This window comes from Astyanax mexicanus, chromosome 25 (assembly GCF_023375975.1).
Source record: "Astyanax mexicanus isolate ESR-SI-001 chromosome 25, AstMex3_surface, whole genome shotgun sequence".
NCBI classification, from domain to species: Eukaryota; Metazoa; Chordata; class Actinopteri; order Characiformes; family Acestrorhamphidae; genus Astyanax; species Astyanax mexicanus.
Window position 1 is genome coordinate 19,417,883 of NC_064432.1, and position 23,311 is coordinate 19,441,193.

Genomic DNA, 23,311 nt, shown 5'->3' on the forward strand with positions numbered 1-23,311 from the left:
GCTGATAATGTCACTCATAGAACGGCTCTCAGCCAATCACATTGCAGTGTTGGAACTAACTGTGGTATAATGTACAATATTATCATCACAGGAATGTGAATGAACAACACAGGTGTTTACTAAGCTTCAACACTTTTGTCTGCAAAAAATAGAAATAGAAAATATATGTAGAGGTGTCAGGCTTTTTAGTTTGAGTTTTCCCCAATTTTGATGGAATGTTGGAATATATTGTTGAATGTTAGTCAGTTTCAGAACGTTCAAATCTTGTTAGAGTCAGTTTTGGAATGTTGGAATATATTGTTGAATGTTGGAGTCAGTTTTGGAATGTTGGAATATATTGTTGAATGTTAGTCAGTTTTGGAATGTTGGAATATATTGTTGAATGTTAGTCAGTTTTGGAATGTTGGAATATATTGTTGAATGTTGGAGTCAGTGTTGGAATGTTGGAATATATTGTTGAATGTTGGAGTCAGTGTTGGAATGTGGGAATATATTGTTGAATGTTGGAGTCAGTGTTGGAATGTGGGAATATATTGTTGAATGTTGGAGTCAGTGTTGGAATGTTGGAATATATTGTTGAATGTTAGTCAGTTTTGGAACGTTCAGTTTTTTTATGGATTGTTAGAGTCAGTTTTGGAATGTTGGAATACATTGTTGAAACTTGGAGTCAGTTTTGGAATATTTTTATTTCTATTTTGAATGTTAGTGAATGTAGAGAGTTGGAATTTGTTCTGGAATGTTAGAACTACTTTTAGAAAACTTTTGGACTGTTAAAATAAATTGTAGAATTTTAGAGTCAGTTTTTGAATGGTATACACTAATTATTATATGTTTTGGTGTGTGGATGTGGTGCAAGGTGAGAAGATGCTAGCAATCAATTAGGTTTTGCACAGCGACAATATTGATGACATTAGTGAACGGTATTAAAACTGTATTACAGTATATTCTGTTTATTAGTGTTGAGATTAATAGTCACTTCTATTTGAACATACAGCAGTGTTAGCATGCCTGTAGAATGGGTGTAGCATTATTCCTATGTGGTTTTTAATTTGAGCTTTGTAATTCAGAGGTTTTAGATTTTTAGATAGGTTTGCAGTGTTGATTGCAGCAACCTCCGTTAATTATCCTGTTAATAAAAACTGCTCAGAGTTCTTAATATGAGCATGACACCAACCACAGAGTGACTCACGGCATCATAGGTCTGAGCCAAGGTCAGGAGCTCATTCAGCCTCATGCCTGGCATCTTAAGCATCTCGCCGCGAGGCGACACACAAAACTCCTGTAAATCTGCTGAGGAGGTGCGGGACGGACAGATGGGGTGAATGAGTGTCAGTGAGGAATGCGTTGGCCTCTGTCGTTCTGTCTTGTCCGGCCTTGCTTCTGTCGTCTCGTCATGCCAGTGTTACTCAGTCTGAAGAATGAAGGAAACGTGAGATTCAGCTATGCAACATATCTCACACTTTCTCACAGGACTGTGTGTGTGTGTGTATCTGTGTGTGGCCGTGCTGCTTCTGAAAAACATGTGTTATAACACTGTTATAGTGATTGAAAGGGGTCAGATCATCTCACACTATTGAGTATTTGGGATTAAAGCGTAGATTATGAATGAATTGGAGGTGATGCACATTTGATAGTGTATAGAATAACATGTTCCCTCACATTTAGTTACATTTGACATTATATCTACAATACTTACAGTAATTTAGAAACAAAAGAGCAATCTGTAAACCAATGGACGTCACTATCACCATATATACCTCAATGCTGACTACCATGTGCCATGTGTTTTGTAGTGTTCTGTTGTGTTAATGTTATACAAACCATTGGACCAGACAATTATTTTATAGAATTGCACTGTTTTTATCACTATAAACTACAGCTCTGGGTGTAAAAAAGTAACCACTTAAAAATGATGAGTTTCAGCCATCTTGGATTCTGAACTCAGACGTGTTAAGTCTCTCCTGACTTGTGGCGATGTCCAGTGGAAATGTCCTACTTGGACTGAGAAACCACACCATCCTTGTTCAGATTAAACATAGCATTAACTCTGTGCCATGCATCATTTTGAACATTCCCAAATGAAAATCACCTTTGTTTAACTTCCAGAGGGTAACGGTATGCTTCGCTTTTAGCGAGGAAAGCTGAACAGAGAGCTAAATAATGAATAAAAGGATAAAGCTAATTCAATCAGAGCTCACCATGTGTGCTAGCTGGAACAGACACACCGCTAATCATCTGGCTAATCAGCTAACGCTAATATCCACAGCAGCTGAAAGTGCTCTGCTGTCCATGTCAGCATTTCAGACACTCGCCAAATAAATGACGACCTTCTAGACTAATGAACACTTTGGAAATATGTTATCACACAAATAAATAGACACGTAAAGTAGCTGCGCTAATTCTCTCTCTTCTCTCTCTCTCTCTCTCTGTCTCTCACTCACCTTTCTGTTGAAATGCAGCAACATTTTAGGAGATTATAAGCAAGCTGCCCCTCGTAGATAAAGCATTGGGGTGGCCAGATTAGCTACCTGTCATTTATGATGCAGCAGAATATGAAAGATAACCTCTTTATCGCAGAGCACCGCGAGGAGGACGGAGGGGGGAGCGAGGAGGGGGGGCTACAGAAACAACAATGACAACAACCACAACATGGAGGTAGAGAGAAAAGATAGAGAGAACAGTGGAAATGAGTTGGGTGGAAAGAGTGAGTGAGTGAGAGTGAGAGAGAGAGAGAGGGGGTGGAATGAATGTCGTCATAGATTTGGCACTGAGTGAAATAAGGCTGTTAATCAAGAGCACTCGCGTTTGGTCGAGTAAGTCTGTTCTGACGATAACAAAAGCGTAATTAAGAGTTCTCTATCTCTGAGTGCCAAAGAAAACATAATTGAGTACATCACCGGATAGAGGGAGAGTGTGGTCGAACGAAAGAGAGAGAGAGAAAGAAACAGGGGACACTTGTGAAGAAAACTAAAAATGAATTTACTCTCTTCTTACACTTCTGTAACATGTAATTCTATTTTATTCATCACTGTTATGATGTAATACAGAAGTCTGCTATTTACAACTTTGGCACATCCACACATTTCTTTTCCACTCTTTTCAGTTTTCAGAAAGGGTGTAACGATTCACTCTGCTCACGATTCATTTCGCAATTCTGCAGCCACGATTAGATTTTCTCACAATATTAGAAGCAAATTTTAAATGACAAAAATAAGTATATTTTTCCTCTTTTTTTTTTTAAGTGTAAACAATGTTCTAAGCTGTTTTATTTTCTCAATTTATCACTTGCCTAATTAGACAATCTGAATTAGACAGGCAGTAAGAAAGGAATATATTTAATTACTCATTTAAAAAAAAAATTGTGTATCTTTACTAAAGTATTTCTATTTGTTGGGGACTTGCTTCAATTAAGCTGCATTTAAAATTCAAACATCTTACTTTTCTCTTCACTACTGCCCTTTTTTCTTTCTAATGCAAGCGTTTTTATCTCTATGTAGATGAACGTATTAAAAGTATATTGAGTAAGGCAAATAAGATTAGACTAAATTATGTTAAGTAATTGGTTATAAATGTTTGGGTTGATTCTGATGCACTAATCCTATACAGAAATCTGTCTATATACAGCTCTGGGGAAACAAATAAAAGACCACTTAAAAGTTACAAGTTTCTTTGATTTTACCAAATTGAAAACCTCTGGAATATAATCAAGAGGAAGATGGATGATCACAAGCCATCAAACCAAACTGAACTGCTTGAATTTTTGCACCATCCAAAAGCAGTGTGTAAGACTGGTGGAGGAGAACATGCAAAGATGCATGAAAGCTGTGAGTAAAAACAGGGTTATTCCACAAAATTTTGTTTTCTGAACTTGTTTTCTTTGCATTATTTAAGGTTTAAAATATCTACATTTTTTTGTTTTTGTTATTTTAGCCATTTCCCATTTTCTGCAAATAAATGCTCTAAATGACAATATTTTTATTAGGAATTTGGGAGACACGTTTTCTGTAGTTTATAGAATAAAAGAACAATGTCCATATATATGCACACAGTTCAAGGGCATATATTTAAATATGCATACACTGTCTCTCTCTGCATGATTAGAATGGCCCTCCCTCTCTCCCTTATTAATGAGAGTTTAAGGGTAGTCAGCAGAGTCACCTGTTAAGCTATATAACACTGTTAGTATTTTACAGTGATGTTCTAGTTTTTAAAGCTGTGGTGGTTCTTGTGATGAGACTCAGAGGAAGCACAGGTGCTGTTCTCTTCTGCTGGGGTCAGTTAGGTGCTCATTTTTTTCTCTTGGCCTTTGCCGGGCCATAAGGCGGTCTGTTAGCCGTGCTGGGACGTGTGATTTATCACAGCCTCTCTGTCGTTTTTCATTCGTCTGGACCCTGCTTGCTCCTCCTGTGCCTCTGAGGAAGGCTCTCTCTCACACACACACACACACACACACACACAAACACACACTCGCCCGCCCGCTGGACCTGTTTTCCTTTTTACTATTTTTTTTTTTTTTTTTACTCTTGATAGCTTTTCTCTGCATCGCATGCCTGACTCTGCAGGCACCCATTGTCCAGGAGCTGTCTTAATTAGTGCAGGCACAATTAAACCCATCCCCACCCCCCCCCCCCACCCCCCATCCCCCCCCCCCGCCCCCCCCCCCCCCCACACACACACACACACGTACACACAGCGATCAGCAGAACCCGTTAAATGACTGGTTGGTTAGCCTATTTAAATTAAATGTAAAGGTAGAGTGAGGGCAAAAGAGAGTATAAAGAAAGAGAGGATGTGATCGAGATAGCATAAGTTAAAGAGAGAGAGATAGAAAGAGTTAAGAGGAAGATAATAAATAGACAAATGTGTGAGAGAATGCACGTTTAGAAGAGAGAGTGGAAAGAAAGAGAGACGAGAAGGGAGGAGATGAACAGTTAGATAGAGTGAAAAAGGAAGAAAGAGACTGTAACGTCAGCTATCTCTCACCAAGAGGTACACTACCTGAAAGTAGCCTCTGATAGCCTGTCGGGAGGAAAAGAGTGAGACAGGGGAGAGACAGTAAGTTAAGAAGATAGAGATGATTTAAAATGAGAGAGAGAGAGAAAGAGAGAGAGAAAGCCAAGAGCTAGATAGGAAGAGAATGTGGCTGTATGTTGCTCTCTCTCTCTCTCTCTCTCTCTCTCTCTCTCTCTCTCTCTCTCTCTCTCTCTCTCTCTCTCTCTCTCAGGCAGGTGATCATTGGCGTTTCCTCTTTTCTTTGCCACTGTGATTGGAGATAAAGCACCAATCGATGGGCGGTAAGCTTCAGAAGGCGAGAGAAACAGAGAAAAGCAGAAGGATGCACTCGGCTGGACCTTTGTTCCGGCCAGTAAAAGCTCTTATCGGGCAGCAGGATTGGGCTGAAAGTGCTTTAAACCCTCTTTGGGCCCGGCGTTCGGCACAAAAGCACGCAAAGGAAGCGGAAAATATAAGACGGATAGGTGTCATACTTGAGGAGTTTTCTGCTATTCTTCCAATGCTGGTAATCCAAGGCTTTTTTTTTTCTTTTGGAGGGAGGGATTCCCGGCCCACAATGCATCGTTGCGTGCGGCGGCTGACCTGTGACAGCTCCTCTAAGGAGATTGTATCCGCTCACAAACCGTTCAACAAATATATCGCATTATAGCCCTGGGGGGATTCTCCACAAAGAATAACCTCAGCCTGTCGGGAGAGAGAGAGAAAAAGAGAAAGAGAGAGAGAGAACCAGAAAAAAAGCAATCTATACAGTTTCCAGTTCAGCTAAATAGCTATAACGCTTGTAACATAAATGATAAAAGATTTAGGTAGTACAATTTTAAGTATTTAAAATACATTTCTGCCTACATTTCAAAGGTTGTGCACAAGTAGGGTGTTATTGTAAAATGATTATTATATTAAATATTAAAGTCTACTCAATTAAATAGTTAAACAAATATTGAAATCAAGGTATATATATATATATATATATATATATATATATTTATTTTTTTATTATTATTATTTTTTAATTTATTTATTTATTTATTTTTTTGTTTTCGCTGGTGGTTTATTTCAAAATATGTATTGTAAAAACACCACAGCTCATAATGCTTGGGTGCTTTAGGGCTTTATACCCCTGTAGCCCACGTCCACACCTGATAGTATTCATGCTGCCAATTGGTTAATTCTCATCTGCTTTAGAGAGTTCTGTTCTATTATTATAGAGATGCACTGAATCCATTTTGAAATAATTTTAAAATTCAATAAAATGACTTAAAAATACTTTAGTGTATAGATTAGTAGACATAAACTTCCAAACAAAATCCTGTGGGGGGGACTTTTTTTTATTTTTATACAGAATTCTTTAAATTTCCTATTCTATTGGTAATACCTGTCAAAAGGGACTTGACAAGCTGCACGTCTGTGTCAGCAATTAGTGCAATGAGCTGCATGCATTCATTAGAAATCATTGCTCTCCACAAAATTTTGGCCCATATACACATATAATGCATTTGTACCAAACCATTTAAAAGTAATTCTGCTAAAATAACTAAATAAATATACTACATTTCCTGCTATTTTTGTTGTTTATTTCTTAATGTGGACCCCACAGGTCTGAAAAACATCAGGATGCTAAGAGATATCATTGCTTCATGCTAACCGAAGCGCAGCTGTAATGAAAAGGCCCCCACAGAGATAATCAATTCAGCCTCATCTCTCCCACGGTCGCTCTCATCCACAGTTAAACACACACGCGCGGCTAAGTTAGACTGGGTAAACACTAACTAATCATGTTTGAGTGTTAGCCCAGCTCACTGGAGAGTCAATTAGCTTGATTTAATTAGCATGTCCTCCCAAGGAGAGTATTACTCCTATATGGTTTGCTGTAATATCATAAGTGTTGTGAAGAGGTCCGTGTGGGAGCTACGCTACGCTGCGATGCAATGCGCCGCTTTCACTTACTTTAAAAGATATATATAAAATCTATTCATAAAAACAGAAGTCTGCCTTTTGTGATCTGTCGCTAGGCTAATCGGATCGTGGTCATTTTCTAAAGCGCTTCAAAGCCGTTATTGCTGAGCGCGTGGTATCGTGCTTGCGTATGCACACTTTAGATTACAGTGATTAGTACAAATGATATGGGCTGGTGCTTAAATGTAATGGCGCCTCTATCTTAGCTAAGGTTAACTAAAGGCTAATGCTAGAGATATGGAGGCCTTTTTTCTGTCCCCACATTTGACAGAACATTCATCCGAAGCCCGATGAATTGGGGATGGGTAATGTGTGTAAATTGTCACTGGGGGGCAGTTTCCTCTCTATCGCTGCCACTCAGCATTTTCTTCACACGGCGGATATGCTATTATCTTCTAGCAGGTAATTTAGCGCATGCTTGCAGTACAGTTCTCTAAAGGGACAGGTTGAAAACATCTGACAGAATTAAGCAAAGTGCTTTTTTATCAGTGCATCGTCCTTGATATAAGAAGTAGCAGACGTATGGTAGATATTAAGTAGAAGTGTAGATTTGGTGCACCAGTATAGCTTAAGGGTGTTTCCCAGTCTGCACCCAGGACTGATTATTTCTGGTTTGTTTTCACAAAACCATAACCTTGATTGTCATGGATCGATACATTTCTCAGTGTGTTGGTTCACAAATACATTGGGTTTAAGCCTCTGTTGTTTGCTGCTTTTTTGTTTTATTATTATTTAGCATGGATACAAACACCCAAGTAGCGACGAACAGCGCTTTTGGTGTGCATGGCATTTCACCATGCTGGAGTATTGCCGGGTATTAAGACTGATACATACAGGATACATTGAGTATCGATCAAGACTGAAATTAGAGCTGAAATTAAATATTCACATACTGTTACCCATTAAGAAGTTCTAATTAACATTAACAACTGGACTCTGCCAGTCTCAACAACAATTCCAAAGTCCACCGAGACCAAGACAAGACCAATTCCAAATGAGACCAAGACCACTCATTTATAGTCTCAAGAGTATGAAAGTATTTGGTGGAAAGGGAAGAAGCATGTTATGTTATTATTGAAATTAACCAATAACATGACCCCACACTCAGCACAGGGAGTGGATAGGTTCACACCTGCAAGGGACTGCACCAGATTTCAGTTGAAGAAAACAACATAGATCAGTGATTTCAGAAGAATCAGAAATTGGTACTTTGGACAACTCATGAGCTTGAAAACAGCTTTTATACTTCACTAAATATGTAAAACCAAGTATGGAAAAGGATACAGTGAAATAAGCTAGCATGTTAGCTTTTTTTCTTTACTTACACTCATATATTTCCATGTATGCTCTTAAAATAGTATATCAGTATATCATACTGCCAATGGAATAAGACACTTTGGAACAGATAAACATGTACCTATTGGAACCTTAAATGTAAATGGCAGTAATGTTATCAAATATTCACAACAATGCTCCAACATCTTGTAGAATTTAGCCTTTGCTGTACATTAAAGATTACTGTTATTCCAACAGCAGGTGTCCCATTATTTACTGAATTAGCAGAGTAAGTGCTACTGTGTTGGAGAAAAAAAATATTAGATGAGACAAGCTAGCAAGTTAGATTGTTTTATTCAATCTAAAGCTAGTTTCCACCTCTCCTTTCTCATCCACTCCTCTGTTTATTTATTTCATCTCTTACTGCTGAAAACACTTTGACTGTCCCCAGAGCGGCAGTATATTAGTTCAGAGTAATTTATTCAGCCGCAAGTCGAAATCCAACCCCCCCGCCTATTAGAGGAAATGCTAACGTAGCACGCGATAAAACCTCCCGCCGCGCAGCACGCACGCTGGATTAGTTCATTTACACATTTTAATGTTTTTGTCAATAACCCGCTCTTTTTTTCCACAGGCCGCCATGCCGTAGAAACATGTCGAGAGCACAAATTAAATAACAATTAATTGGCAGGATTTACTTAGCATTATGTCTGGAGGAAGCGTCGCTGCTGAAGGCTTGCTGCTCTCGCTGTTAATCAGCAGAGGTGCTGCAGTGAGCCACAGTTTAATTTGCATGGTGATTTATAAATGTAATGGTGATTAATCTTGGTGTGTGCGTGGTGTGCGCACATGCACCGTACCACTGGCTGCTCATCCGAGAGCTTTCCACAAGCAACTTCACACATTTCTACCTCAGAGTGGGCGGACGAGTGGACGACGAAACATGGTGCCTTCTGTGTTTATCTATAACGCCTACAGAAGCCTGATTTGAAGATAAACTTAAAATCCTCGCTGTTCCTTTAACGACAGAACAACACAGCAGCTCCAGCTGTTCGACCGAGCCGCATTAAAACATCACCCAAGGCCGTGAGGAGCATCTCTAGATTGCATTGCAGAAACTCGTCGTCTTGATTGACACCTCCAACAGCTGGTGATAGCAGCATCCTATGGGCAATTAAAGTCTCCTGCCGACAAACCCGGAAGACACCCAATCTTAAATGCAAAACTTGAGGGGGCTCAAAAGAAAGCACATCGCTCGCATACCAGCGCCGCCACAGCCTACGGAGTTTTACTTTATGCATTAATTAATTTATTTACACTAACGACTTGTGTTTTTCGCAGGCGTGTGCAGGTCATGCTAATCTCGAAAGCTCAAGCTCAGGTGTTTCAATTAGCATAATGAATTCATGCTCTGTTTTTAATGTCTCCACTAAGGAGGGCGTGATGGCGTTCATCATTAAAATGAACCAAAAGAAAACTAGCAGCTGAAAGAGCCACTGTTTAATTAGCTAAAGCAGAGAAATAAATATGCAAATATATTAGAAACACACACACACAGTCTGAATGATGGTATCATTTTATTTTATGTACATAAAAAAAGTTGTTTAATATGTCTAATGAACTACAGAATAGAACTTCCTGGGAACTTTATCATTTATCATTATGTAGAGTACCAAAAGTTTGGACATGCCTTAAATTCAGTGTTTTTTTTTTCCCAATATTTTACTCATTTTACTGCACAATAATGCTGAAGTTATCCACACTATGAAGTAAAATATATTATATTATTTATACAACAAAAAAAAAAATAAACCAGAATAAGTTTTATATTTTAGATTCTTCAAAGTAGCACCTTTTTCTTAAATGATAGTTTTGCACATCTTGGCTGGATTTTCTCAGTCAGCTTTAGGAGGTAGAGTAACTGAAATTCAGTCTTTCAGGTAACAGCTGAGAGTTAATAACTTGAATTTCTTGATTCTTAATGTGTTTGAGAGCATCAGTTGTAAAGTAGTGTAGAGGTAGAGTTGATGGTATACCGTGAATAGCCCTACTTGAATAATGTTCTAATCCATATTATATTAAGAACTAAGTAAAGAACAAAATCAATATTTAAGAAAAGAATATCAGTCAATCTGAAAAATTTCAATAACTTTGAAAGTATGCTCAAGTTTAGTCCCAAAGGCTGTCAAAAACAGTATGATGAAACTGGCTCTCATCAGGACCTAAACCTTTCTTAATTTTTAATGTAGGAGAAAAAATAAATGCATTAAAATAGTATTCAGACTTTTGATTGTACTGAATATATTACAGACTATTTTAAAAACAGGGTATTTTTTTATATTTGGACCTTATTTACGTATAAATGTTTATAACACCTGTGTTTAAATTAGTTTCAAGGTGTGCTAGCTAGTGTTTATCTTGATGTTTGCTGATTAGGTGGAGTTTGGAGGCAGTTTCAATGAATAGAAGGTTAAGAATTGATCTCTCTTGGGAAAACGGCGTGACGGGTTCTCACGGGCTCATTTTTAATTTCAGTGATGTTTTGAGACGGCGGTCATTGATTTACGAGCTGTTCAGTCGGCCACGTGTAGTTATTATTGGCAGCATGGATTCGGCGGCGCTCCGGGGACGGACTGTAGGCCGGCGTGCTGTAATCAGGTGGAGTTTGACTTGTTTTCTAAAAAAGTCCTCATTCTGACTTTGACCTTGGAATTGCTCTGGGGGATTTCTACTGAGAGACACACACACACTTACACACACAATGTACAAAAACATTACATTTCTCTGGAGAAATTATTGCCTTCTCCGCTCATTACTGTACAGTGAATTGAAATTACACTGACCATATGGTCCTTTCTTATGAAGCACTACAACAAGAGTGACGGTGTTATTATTGACCACCAGTCCCGTGCTGAGTCTGGATAAACCGAGGAGGGGGAGCTTTCCACAGAGGATTTACTAAGTTAGCTAGATTACTTTATATGCAGAGGAAATTCACCAAATTATACAACATCTCTGTATTATTGGCTGCACATCGCAGTGCTCTTAATTCATATTTTCCTACTGAATGTTCAGTTTGTATCTTATTATGTATTTTGTTGTGTACACTGCTCTGTTCAGTTTCACTGCCTACACGTTTTTTTTTTTTTTTAGCATTTTTTTCCCTATAAGAATGAAAGTGTGCAGAAGTTGTGCAACCTTCTTATATCATGATAAAACAAATACACCTATAATAACCTGCAAACCACAGAATACCATAGCAATCCTGTGGCAACCAGTAGAAACAATCATCTGAGAAACCATAGCAACCAGAAATAACACAGCAATCAGCCACTAACATTCATAGAAACCACCTGGAACACCATATCACCCACAAAGCAACAGCCTAGCAGAAACTGCCATGTTTAAGATAAACTCTCAACAAAGTCCCATAAAATGTTCTACACAATATCTGTTTACACTAATGGATGATATATGGAACCCTCTAAATATATACTCTACAATCGTTTTGTGACCTAAAATAAACTTTTTTTAAAAGATTTTCTGTACTGATATACACTCTCAAAGGAGAGAGACCACTTAGAAATATGAGTTTCTTTGATTTTACCAAATTAAAAATCTCTGAAATATAATCAAGAGGATGATGGATGATCACAAGCCATCAAACCAAGCTGAACTGCTTGAATTGTTGCACCAGGACTGGCATAAAGTTATCCAAAAGCAGTGTGTAAGACTGGTGGAGGAGAACATGCCAAGATGCATTAAACTGTGATTAAAAACCAGGGTTATTCCACCAAAAATGGCATTATGGGAAATGGAGTCTGGATAAGCTTGGAAGAGAGAGAGAAGTGTATCATACAGTACGTCAATAATGTAAACCTAATCTCAATTTAAAGTAATGGTTTAAAGAGTAAAACACTAATTTGTTTAAAATGTACTTGAGTTGTGTATAATATGTTTTTATACTCTTCAATCATTCATATGTAGAAACACAAGAATAAACCCTGTTTTTTCATTGTACAACAGCAAACTCTTGACTTTGAAACACTTACAAACACACAAACAAACCCTTAACATCTCTTTAGTTGTTACCAATTCCCTGAGTGCCTGTAAAGTAGCCAAACCGCCAACATGTCTCATCTGACCACAACACCATTTTACTTTGCCATTAGTCCAAATAGAGCACCTTGTTGAGGTCATCTAGAGGTTTAGCGTTTCCTCCAAAACCATTATGTGGATCTTTTTGGCCATTTGCCCCGTTCTGTTGCCATTTTTAAACCCTAGCATGCCCTGGTTTGCAGGCAGAATGATTGATTTGAAACCCAAGATGTGAAATGGGCACTAGCTTCCCCAACTAGCATAGCATGCCCCCTCTAAAAGCTGCTGCTGCTCTTTTCTAAGCATTTTTGAGCTTGTAAATTGTGAAAGTGGTCTGTAGAAGTAATTCATATGCAGTAAAGCTAGTCATGATATTGCAAAAGAGATGAGATTTGGATAGGTGCTGAAATTAGCATTAGCATTTGATGAAACTAGCTATTATCACCAAGCTGTCTCACCTCTTGCATTCTTGTATATCACAACCTAACTCATCGTGAAATAATGGATAGAGCGCCATCATTTTAGAGAACAGAGCTTTATACCTCTTTGTTATGTATGATATTAGACAATATGCTCTATAGTGCTAATAATTTCATTTCCAATCATGTTCCTGAGAGTCAGACTCTACTGGCAGAGCTTTTCAAAACTATCACTACTAAACATGCTGTGTTTGTGTGCATTTGCCCATCTGTGTCAGCAATAGGTACAACATAAAGTAGCTAATTGCATTCAGTAGAAATGGGTGTCCACAGACATTTGGACGTAAAGTACGTATCAACAACAGGTTCTGTTTTTTTCCTGCTGGAGATCTGATAAGCTTTTGAAAATGATCGGTGCAAAGACTGAGCCTTTTGTACATGATTTAAAGTGTCTTAATCTTAGTTAAAAAGCGGCAGGTCCTGAAACAGCATTATAACAGCATCAGATACAACACAGCTGAGTGATCAGTCTCTCCAAGCTTTTATAAGCCTCTGCAAATCCTCAATTATGAGCCAAGCGCACAAAAGCATTAAATTGAAAGCACTGAAGCTCCTCTAGTAAATGATGAATGGCATAAACAATGGAGTAAATACTGATTTGTCTTTGTCTTTATAGTGGTAATCTTTTATGACTGTGATTGACTCTGGATAAACATCTCCTAAGCAAAGTACACACAGGACATTAAACATATATCAATATTTATTTCTTATCAGATTATTACATGCATATTACGTCTACAGCTTTTGATCCACAGCATGCATGCCTTGGTGGTAAGCTGATTGAAATTATATACTTTCCAAAAGTATTGGAACAATGAGGACAGTTGCTTTATTTTTCCTTAATTTTTGCTACGTACAAAAAATATCAGTATTTCAGGTTTCATTTTCAGGTATTTACAGCGCATTTTATTTGAAACTTTTTTTTTTTTTTTGAGCAAAAGTATTAAAATTATTGCTCATGCATGTCCTGATACATTGATTGTCCTGAAGAAGAAAGTCGTCACTGGTGTACTATGTAACATATGTTGAGCAGGTAGACCAAGGAAAACCACAGCAGTTGATAACAGAAACATCGTGAGTGCTAAAAAAAAATAAAATAAAATAAAACAACTGTTACTGACGTCAGCAGCAACCTCCAGAGACAGAGATACAGTAGAAATAAAGGGATTGTCGTTTTACTTTTTTGGATTTTTAGATGTTTAGATTTATAATAGTGCTGTCAGGGGTTTCTTTTAGTCCATTTATTATTAAAATTTGGTTCTATGTTAACCGTTTTAGACCCTGTGTCCATTACAATGGATTTTCTTGTTTTTTTCAAATGTTTTGTTGCACATAACACTAATTAAGACCAGTTTTTAATCAGAATAGACCACAAACGTGCCAAATAAAATGTTTATAAGCCAATGAAACAATAGCTTAGCCCTATATCCAATAGATATAAAAAAACAGTTACTTATTTAAGTTAATTGGATTAAATGTTCAATAGACATTAAAAAGTTTATAATTTTGTTTTTGTTAATTAGATTTAATGTTAACATAGATTTTATATTATAATATTAGAGTCTTCCTTAGTGTGTATTGCAGACAGAAAACAGCATTATTATTATTATTATTATTATTATTATTATTATTATTATTACTGGTTCTTGTTTTTCAACACCAGGAAATAATTCAGGTCTGCAAAAAGTTAACCAGATTCATTTTATTTAAAAAAATGCCTAATGCAAGGTTTTTATATATATATATATATATATATATATATATATATTAGAAACTTATTAAATTATGTTTTAAATGCTCTACCAACAGAACACAGAACATAATGTCCTGTTAAATTGCATTCATAAATAATGTCCATTTATGTAAAAAGAAGATGCCATCACCCAAAAAACTCTATACAGCACCCTTATTTCAAGAGTGCAAAAGCAAAAGATTGAGCAATCCTGATCTAGACTCCTGTAGGGTTTTTCAGGGTGGTGCTCTTAGTTACCTGGCTCAGGTATGTTTGGAGCTTCAAAACAAAGCATGAATTGCAGATAAGCTGGGCGTGTTTGAGGATTGGGGTGAAAATAAGTCTTATATTAGGCTTTCCAGCTGCACTCTGAATAATGACAAAACCAATTTGCAGAGCTCACTTGGACACAGCTCTTGCAAAAGTCTTGCCTTAACTTGATTGAAAGTTCACAGTAAGGCCGTCAAAATAAGCCAAAACAGATACTTTCCATAAAGCTGTGAGGGAAAACTCCTCAAATGGAGCTTTTACTGTTTACCTGCCGAGCTTTAGAGCTTTCTTATTTTCATTCTGAAGTCTAAAAAGTTGGAGTTCTCTCTCTTTTTCTTGCTCTCTGTAGAGCCAGCGGCGTTATTGGAATTCAGCCACGACAGTCATAGTTGTGACGACATGCCGGCTGTTTCCACACGATGCAGCTCATGCAAAATTAATGACGGGAACATCTCCAAAAGGTTGTGTAGAGAGAGAGAGAGAGATAGAGAGAGAGAGAAGGAGGATGTTTAATTATTTGAATCAAAACATTCAGAGAGATGCTTAAGGTACATAACCCTGCCTCTCTCAATGCCAGCCACGTTTTGTTTATATTTACAGCGTCAAACGCACCCTAGCTACCATAGTTGGAGGCAAAATGTGGCAGTGTGTGTGTGTGTGTGTGTGTGTGTGTTGATTAGTTGTTCAAAGTGTTGTGGAAACAGTCAAAACAAATGGAGATACATTGTTTGTTTGTAAATGTGCACTTTATTTATTATTTATATTTATTATTTATTATTTATATAGTGCATTTACAGTCAAGTTCATCATATTCTACACAGTCCATAAACAGTGTTTCTTTGATTTTACTAAATTGAAAAACCTCTGGAATATTATCAAGAGGAAGATGGATGATCACAAGTCATCAAACCAAACTGAACTGCTTAAATTTTTGCACCAGGAATAGCATAAAGTTGTCCAAAAGCAGTGTGTAAGACTGGTGGAAGAGAACATGCCAGGATGCATGAAAACTGTGATTAAACTCTAAAACTTTATGAATATGAACTTGTTTGCTTTGCATTATTTGAGGTCTGAAAGCACTCCATCTTTCTTATTATTATTCAGCAATTTCTCACTTGCTCATCATTCAACTTTAAAGGAGAAATCTGGTGTGAGATGGACTTGGGTTGTAGTGAAACATGATCACCAGTAGGAAACTTTTTTAAAAAGCCACTCTCCATTCACCCTCAGCATTCTGAAATACAGCGCTTTTAGCCCATGCTTACAATGCAACATGTTATCATGTTTTCAAAGTTTCAACATGTTATCATGTTTTCACTGCAACCACTGCAAGTTCATTTAACACCAGAATTCTCTTTTAAGTGGGACCCTCTGGAACAAATAAACATGCACCTGTTGACACCCTGCATTATGCCTGGTGTGGGCTAGAGGGGTATTAATTACTCTGGAATGATGGTGATCCAGTGTTTTGAGATGAATTGGGAAATTATCTTGACCTTACTTACACTCTTGTCTCTGAATGCAATCAAATTATCACTGCATCTGCCTTTGACCTGTCGATTGGTTATCAGTGTGTGTAAGTGTGTGTGTGTGTAAGTGTGTGTGTGCGCGCGTGTGTGTTTTGAGTGCACGCACTCCATTTTATCTGATTTGACATCGGCCAAAACACACGGTTTCCTATTCAGTGCAAGCTGATATGCACACACCTGTTCCAACAAATACAAACACACATGCAGCACAAATGGAAACACATGTCCAACACGCACACACATATGCACACGCACGCACACACACACATTTTTGAAAAAAAATCTGTATATTTCATTCATAATTGCAACAACTGCAAAAATTGAAACATCAGAGACAGACAAATATATATTTTTAAGTCCAAGATGCTATGAAGGCTGAATTTGTCAGTCCTAGTTTAATTCCACTTCAAGAAATGTTATAATAATTGACACTACGTTGAATCAGTCAGTAAGTATTCATGTTCTGAGAAGCTTATATAGCCTTATTAACATCTTATTAACCATTACACAATTGTGTTATCCACTACTTGTGTATGTTAATGCAAAGTCTGACTTTGTCAGTAAATGTGATGACATGTTGATGTTTTCTGCATAATAACTGACCTCTGTTGGACCTCCTGTGCCATTTGTCAGATCTGGTGAAACATGGTTAAAACATGAGCATGAATATATGAACAAGCAATTTATTGTGAAATGTGATATTAGGAGAAAAAATCACAAAGAATCATAATTGAGTTATTTTTGTCAAGTTTCACAGTGATTTCACAAAATATTTAAATTGAACAATGGAATCATGGTTGCAGTCTGAGAATTTCAGAGAAATTCTGATGAATCTTTTTTTTTATTATTATTTTTCAAGGAATTGAATCACATCTGTACTGTACTGTATTCCAAAGTGAATCATTTGCCAAATTGTGTGAATCAGTATGAGGTTTTTAATTCATTCCTTTAATTTACTAATATATATATACAGTATGTGTGTGTACGTGAGTGTGTGTTTAACATGTTTCCGGTTCTGCTGTGTTTCAGAGGACCAGCTGCCCGCTGGTTTTCCCACCATAGATATGGGTCCCCAGCTGAAGGTAGTAGAGCGAACTCGTACAGCCACCATGCTGTGTGCAGCCAGCGGGAACCCGGACCCGGACATCTCCTGGTTCAAAGACTTCCTCCCTGTAAACACCACCAACAACAACGGACGAATCAAACAGCTCCGATCAGGTACAGTACCCGGCCTCTGCACACACTCTTCCGCTGAAAAAAAAAACAAAAAGAAAACCCTATGCTCTTCTTTTCACTCTTCCCTCCTGCTGTTTTTTTTGTTATCAGTTTTTATTGTTTATTATCGTACCTCATACCTCGTATCTCGTTCTCATGTGTTTTTTTTTTTTTTTTTTTTTTTTTTAAGTTGTATGTAGGTAATGCCATTGTTGTCTTCTCAGTCCCAGCTCTATGTGTGTGTATGTGTGTGTGTGTGTGTGTATGGGCGTATGAGTGTGTGTGATTTCTGTCTCCATCTGACCTCATGACCCAGGTAGTCATGTTATTTCTTCTTTTTTTTTTCTATTCAGCACTTTTTGTTATTTCCCATGACTCACTGCTGTGACTGCATTGTTAGCGGTTTACCATTTATTTTACTGCTCCATCGCAGTAAGTGACAAAGCCATACTCTTTCTCTTTTCTTTTTTATCCTTTTTTGACATTGTTACCTTTCTTCTTCTAAACTGACTAATTTTCAACATTGGGCTTCATTCAGAACAAAAGGGCCCCCCTTCCTCTTTTCACCTCCGCGTGGTTCATGTTGTTTTGCTAATTCGTCCAGTTTGAAGAGTGTGATTAATAAAACAACCCAAGTCAAACTAAATCAAAATTCATGTTGTCCCTGTCCATGTGTTACTTGTAACCCTTATCACATTAATTTCCTATTCAGTGATCGTCTTGTGCGGCTTTAATTGGAACACTTTTTAAATGGAACATTTTCCAATAATAATAGAACAGCCACAGTAGTGTGTTTGCCGCGGCTAGCTTCCCCTTGTGGATTCGCTGCTTTATTTTCGTGTAAATATCAGTTTTTGCTTCTCTTTGCTTGTGAAGTATCCTTAATATCCCTTGCCCACCCTCTAAAACTTTACTTTTGTAACAAAAGGCTTGATATTTAATGCTAGCATTTATGCTAACTGCTTTTGTTTACATGGTTAGCTAGCTAGCTAACACTTTGTTTTCTTAGTTAGCGGATAGATCTGGAGTGTGTATTGAGATTTGCTTGTATTTCTGAGGTAAATAATAGCATTTTGGTCTCTCTGATCACGTTTTTGCCTTTTTCTTGGCTTCTCTAACTTCTGTCTTGTCTTCAGTTATTTGTTTAACCTATTTCTTGTTGTCAGCAGCAGTGTGTGAACTTATAACTTATAACCCTTATTTTTTTTTTCATGTACGCCTCTTATTCTCCTGTGCAATAGAGTCTTAAGATATAACTCTGTACCAAAACATTGAAAAAGAAAGAAAAACAAAAAAAACCTGTTCCAAAACATAAGGAATTATACTCATATTTTCTATGCTGTCTTTCTTCTCTCCGTATTTTTTAAATCTACAGAGTCCTTTGGTAAGTGCTTAGCCCTGAAGCACACATCACCCCCACTAATGTTTCCATGTCTCTCAAACTATTGTTAAAATGCATGGCATGCATTTTACTAACAGTTAGCTAGCGTAGCCACAGCACAGTAAATTTGCCAGTGTTAAATGTGATCTTTATTGTTAAATTAGCACTAATAGTGTTATGTTTTAACACCCACAGTGTTAATTTAACACTAAATGTGTTGATTTAACTCTGGCAAATTCACTTTGCCAGACACACCTAGTCTAGTTCACACAGATGATGCTAATATGCTAGGATGCTAATATGCTAACACCTTTTCTTTCACAAAAATACAAAACAATGAAGTGATTTTGGTTCTCAGGACACATCAGTATCACTCAGACACTATCCCTGCTCTCACTGACCACTCCTTCACTCCCTATTCCACCCACAACCTGAACAAAACCAACACAACCACAACAGCACCATAGTGGTTCCTCCTGTCCACAAAACTCCACCCTCAACACACCTACGCTCTGTGCATTTAGAGGTCAAACATCCTGAGATCTCAGGTTCTGCTGTCCTTGCCCCACATCCAGACTCCCAAAGCTTTACCCAACCTGCTGTTAATGGTCACCAGTGCTAACATAAAGCCATGCCCAATTTTCCAATTTCAAAATGGCACCTTCCTTGTGGTTAACCACTGTGCAAAGTTGCTCCTTCCAAACTGCTTCCAATGCTGAATCCTGTTTTCTTTGCCAATAGAGGAAGTCAAATACTCTACTATACTATCTGTCTTTCTCTCTCTCTCTCTCTCTTTCTCTCTGTAGCTGTCTCTCTCTTCTCTTTAATATCTCTTTATCTCTTTTCTTCCAGTATCCTTAATTTTTTAACATACTCTGTTAAAGAAAAAAAGAAAGAAAAAAAGAAATAATAAAAGAGAAAAAGCTAATTTGATTCTTCTTCCAAAGCCCCCAGCCTCTTTCCTCTCGTACTAATGCTTCTTCTTTCTAATCTTATTTGCATTCATATTATCCACCCAGGTGGTACGCCAATAAGAGGTAAGAGAGCTGAACTGAAGTTCACAGAATGAAAAACTAAAATTCATTCTTGCTGTCCTTCCATCCCGTCCGCCTCCATGTATATGTCCTGTCTCTTGATCCGAATCCCTCCATCTTACACCCTTCTTTCCTTCCTCCCTTCCTTACTACCTTTTCCTTCAGTGACCTCCCCGTCCCACCCAATGTCTTACACTCCTTCTCCATTCCCCCCATTACTTTTTGCCTCTCTGCTTTATTTAATTTTTGTTTTTTAAGTTTGACCAGTTCGCCTCAATTTTTCGTTTTTATGCGATATGCTTGCTAATGACGCAAAGAAGCATATCCAGTGCCGTTTCTTCTTTTTTTTTGTTGACTTTTTGTTTTCTTCTGTTATTTTTTTTTATTATTGTTATTATTATTGTTTTTTTTTTTTTACCTGCTGTTTTTCCTTTTCGTTCTTCTTTTTTTGGCCATAGCGACTCATGTGTCCCTCTTTTTGTCCAACTAAAACAACCAAACATTTTTCCCCCCCTTAGCTGTTCTTGTGCCCTTCGATGATGGAGTTTCGCAGGCACGCCGAAGACGTCACGCCTCTACTCTGCCACATTTTTTCCCCCCAAAACAATACAATCAATAAAAAACATCTTTCTATCTTTTTTTTAATTCTCAGACCTTTTCTCTATTTGCTTTCCTCTACCTATACCCTCCTCTAAACCCAACAAAAAAGCCCAAACAACCACTTTTTTGATAAAGTTTCTACGGTGCTTTTTTCCCCTTCTACCACCTATTTTTTCCTTCTTGCTTTTCTTGGGTTGAAGGCTGTTTTCCTTTTTGACGTTTTGATTTTTTTGTTCCATCCTTCAGGGTTTGGGGGAAAAGCTAACGAGGGGTCTGGCAGAGGGAACTGAGGTGCCATTTTGTCATTTTTTGTTGAGCAACTCAGGAGGCGGAGGCGTGGTTTGATGCAGAAATATGAAAGAAAAAAATATATATACATTTTTCCCTGGGTCATGTGACACCACACTGCTGATCCCATTTGTGGATTTTTATGGGTGTCATTTGTAGCTTTAAACAAGCTATGGCAGTGGTTGGTTGCTTTCTTGTCGGCTCAAGCCGTTTTGAATTTTGACCTCTAATAAAACTGCATTTTATTTTTCAGCTAAGGGTTGTCAAAAAAAAGGTTGTAAGTTGTGCTCACGTACGTTTTCTTGTTCTTTGGAAAGACTTGCATGTCAAATACGTTTTCTGACAGAGGGTGATGTAAATGGTCTAGATGCTAACATAATTTTTCGAGCCCAAGCAGCAGAATTTTTAAGCATTTTTTATTTTTATTTTTCCAATTTTTTGTTATTTTTTGGTTTTGAAATTTTTTGCTAATGCTGCATTTTTCTACCATTCGAAGTCACAATCCATTTTATTGACTACTATTGGGTTTGACAAAATTGACTGCCAAATTTCCTAACCCGAAATTTCTTTTTTCGATTGTCCTCCCTGGTTATGCTGCTTTCGTATACTGTAAACCTTTTTTTACGTTTGATCCATGCTGCCCTGAAGCAGTGTCATTCATCCCCATACTGAACAGTCCCGTCAGGTGTTGTATATTGCAGGGCTCTATTTATGTCCCTCCTACTTTTAAGCCATTTCTGACAAAGTACTGCTAACACTACGTGTGTTTGAGTATTATGTTAAAGCAGACTTAAAGTGCCTTTAGAAACCCTGCAACATGTAGACTGTATGTTCCCCCCTTTTCCATCTCTGTGATTTGTACAGTGTCTCGTAAGAAGATTAATGAACAGTGCATATATTTAAATGTGCCCTTAAATCTCTACTGCAGTGTTGCCGTTCTGTACTCATGGTACTTCACCAAAATGAGTTAATTTTAATAAAAGCTGCAGATTCATAAATTTAAATGTATTGACTTAAATTTTAAGCAAAAATCAATTATAAAGCTGATTATTAAAAATCTATGTTATTTTAATGGACACCATGAATACAGAAAATGAAGCAAAAAATAACACTGCATTAGAAGTTGGAGGGTTAATGCTAATTTTTACAGCCAACATCTGAGAAGGTTTGTGGGTTTTTCGTTTTTTTAATTTATTTTTTTTTGTGTTGTATTTACTTTTTTATATTTATTATTATTTTTTTTAAGAACAGTTCAGTTTGAGTTCAGCTGAACTCAACTTGTTGAGAAGTTTTGTCAAAAAACACGATAGCAAAAGAAAATAGCTGTTAGCCATTCACAACTCTAGATTTCTTTATATATTCAGTGATTTGCATTTGTTTATTTTGTTTTTATTACTGTATTTTTTTTCCTGCATAAACCATCTATAAAAGCAGCTGATATAATGTTTTTAAACCTTATGGAGGCCAAACAGGAAACAAATAAATAACTAAATGGTGTGAGCAAGACAAAATATCGCCCCCTGTGGCAGAAACGGGAACTGTCCAGACGTTGAGAAAAGGAAATGTTTGAGTGTATTTGTTCAGCAGTGTGTGATTTTTGGCCTTAACGCGGGGAAACGCCCCGTACTCTTTCCTGCCATACAGGAGCGCTGCAGATCGAACAGAGCGAGGAGTCGGACCAGGGGAAGTACGAATGCGTCGCAACCAATAACGACGGCACCCGCTACTCAGCTCCGGCTAACCTATATGTTCGAGGTAGGAAACCCCACCGGTACAGCCCTGTGCATAAGATAAGATTTATTACTAGAAATAATGGATCATTCCTGTCATAGCAAGAAAAAATCATCTACATTTAATTATAAGTGATATTGAATCATTTTAATAACTAATTTATCCACAAAAAAAACTGATGGTTTTAAATGAACTTTTGATATAACAGCAATGATCTATAAATACAGAAATACAACACCTTATAAAAAGAAGTATTTAAGTGAAAGTAATCAGAATAACAAATGGATCCTTAAGTCCACTGAATGGTGGTGTCCACGAGAGACTTTTGTAAGTATATTCTCTGTTGCATTCGACCCTCCTGCCTTGATTTGAACCTGTGCTTTCTGTTTATTGTTCTTTGGTTGATTGCTTTTTGTTTTTCTGTTAATTCTCCTACTTTAACGATTGGATTGCCTGGTGTGATACTAATGAAGTTGACCCCTAAAGCTTGCAAGGGGGTATAGGTCTGGACCCTTCTTTCCCTGCAGCACACAGAATCCATCTGACCTCTCTTTTCTCTTCTTCTCTTTTTCTGCCAAACTACTGGAGGGAAATATTTTCTTTCTTTTTTTTTTCAGTTTTTTTTTTTATTTTAGCCTAAAATAAAATGTAATACGTAGCTCATTGCATATTAAATATAAGCATATGTAAAATGTCATATAAACTGCTATTAC

The 23,311-nt window shown here is 37.3% G+C and overlaps 1 protein-coding gene across 35 annotated transcripts in view; it reads left to right on the forward strand.

The window, feature by feature from the left end:
- The window catches only part of LOC103034479 (protein tyrosine phosphatase receptor type D), a 535,243-nt gene that overhangs the window by 416,130 nt on the left and 95,802 nt on the right, over positions 1-23,311 (forward strand). For 19 of the 35 annotated variants that reach the window (XM_022681944.2, XM_022681952.2, XM_022681947.2 and 16 more), the window contains 4 exons: positions 17,379-17,567; positions 18,940-18,948; positions 19,965-19,982; positions 22,512-22,622. In XM_022681944.2, the coding sequence (XP_022537665.1) occupies positions 17,379-17,567; positions 18,940-18,948; positions 19,965-19,982; positions 22,512-22,622 (327 nt within the window). The remainder of the gene's footprint in view (positions 1-17,378; positions 17,568-18,939; positions 18,949-19,964; positions 19,983-22,511; positions 22,623-23,311) is intronic. The other 16 variants (XM_022681957.2, XM_022681960.2, XM_022681962.2 and 13 more) reach the window with 2 other exon arrangements.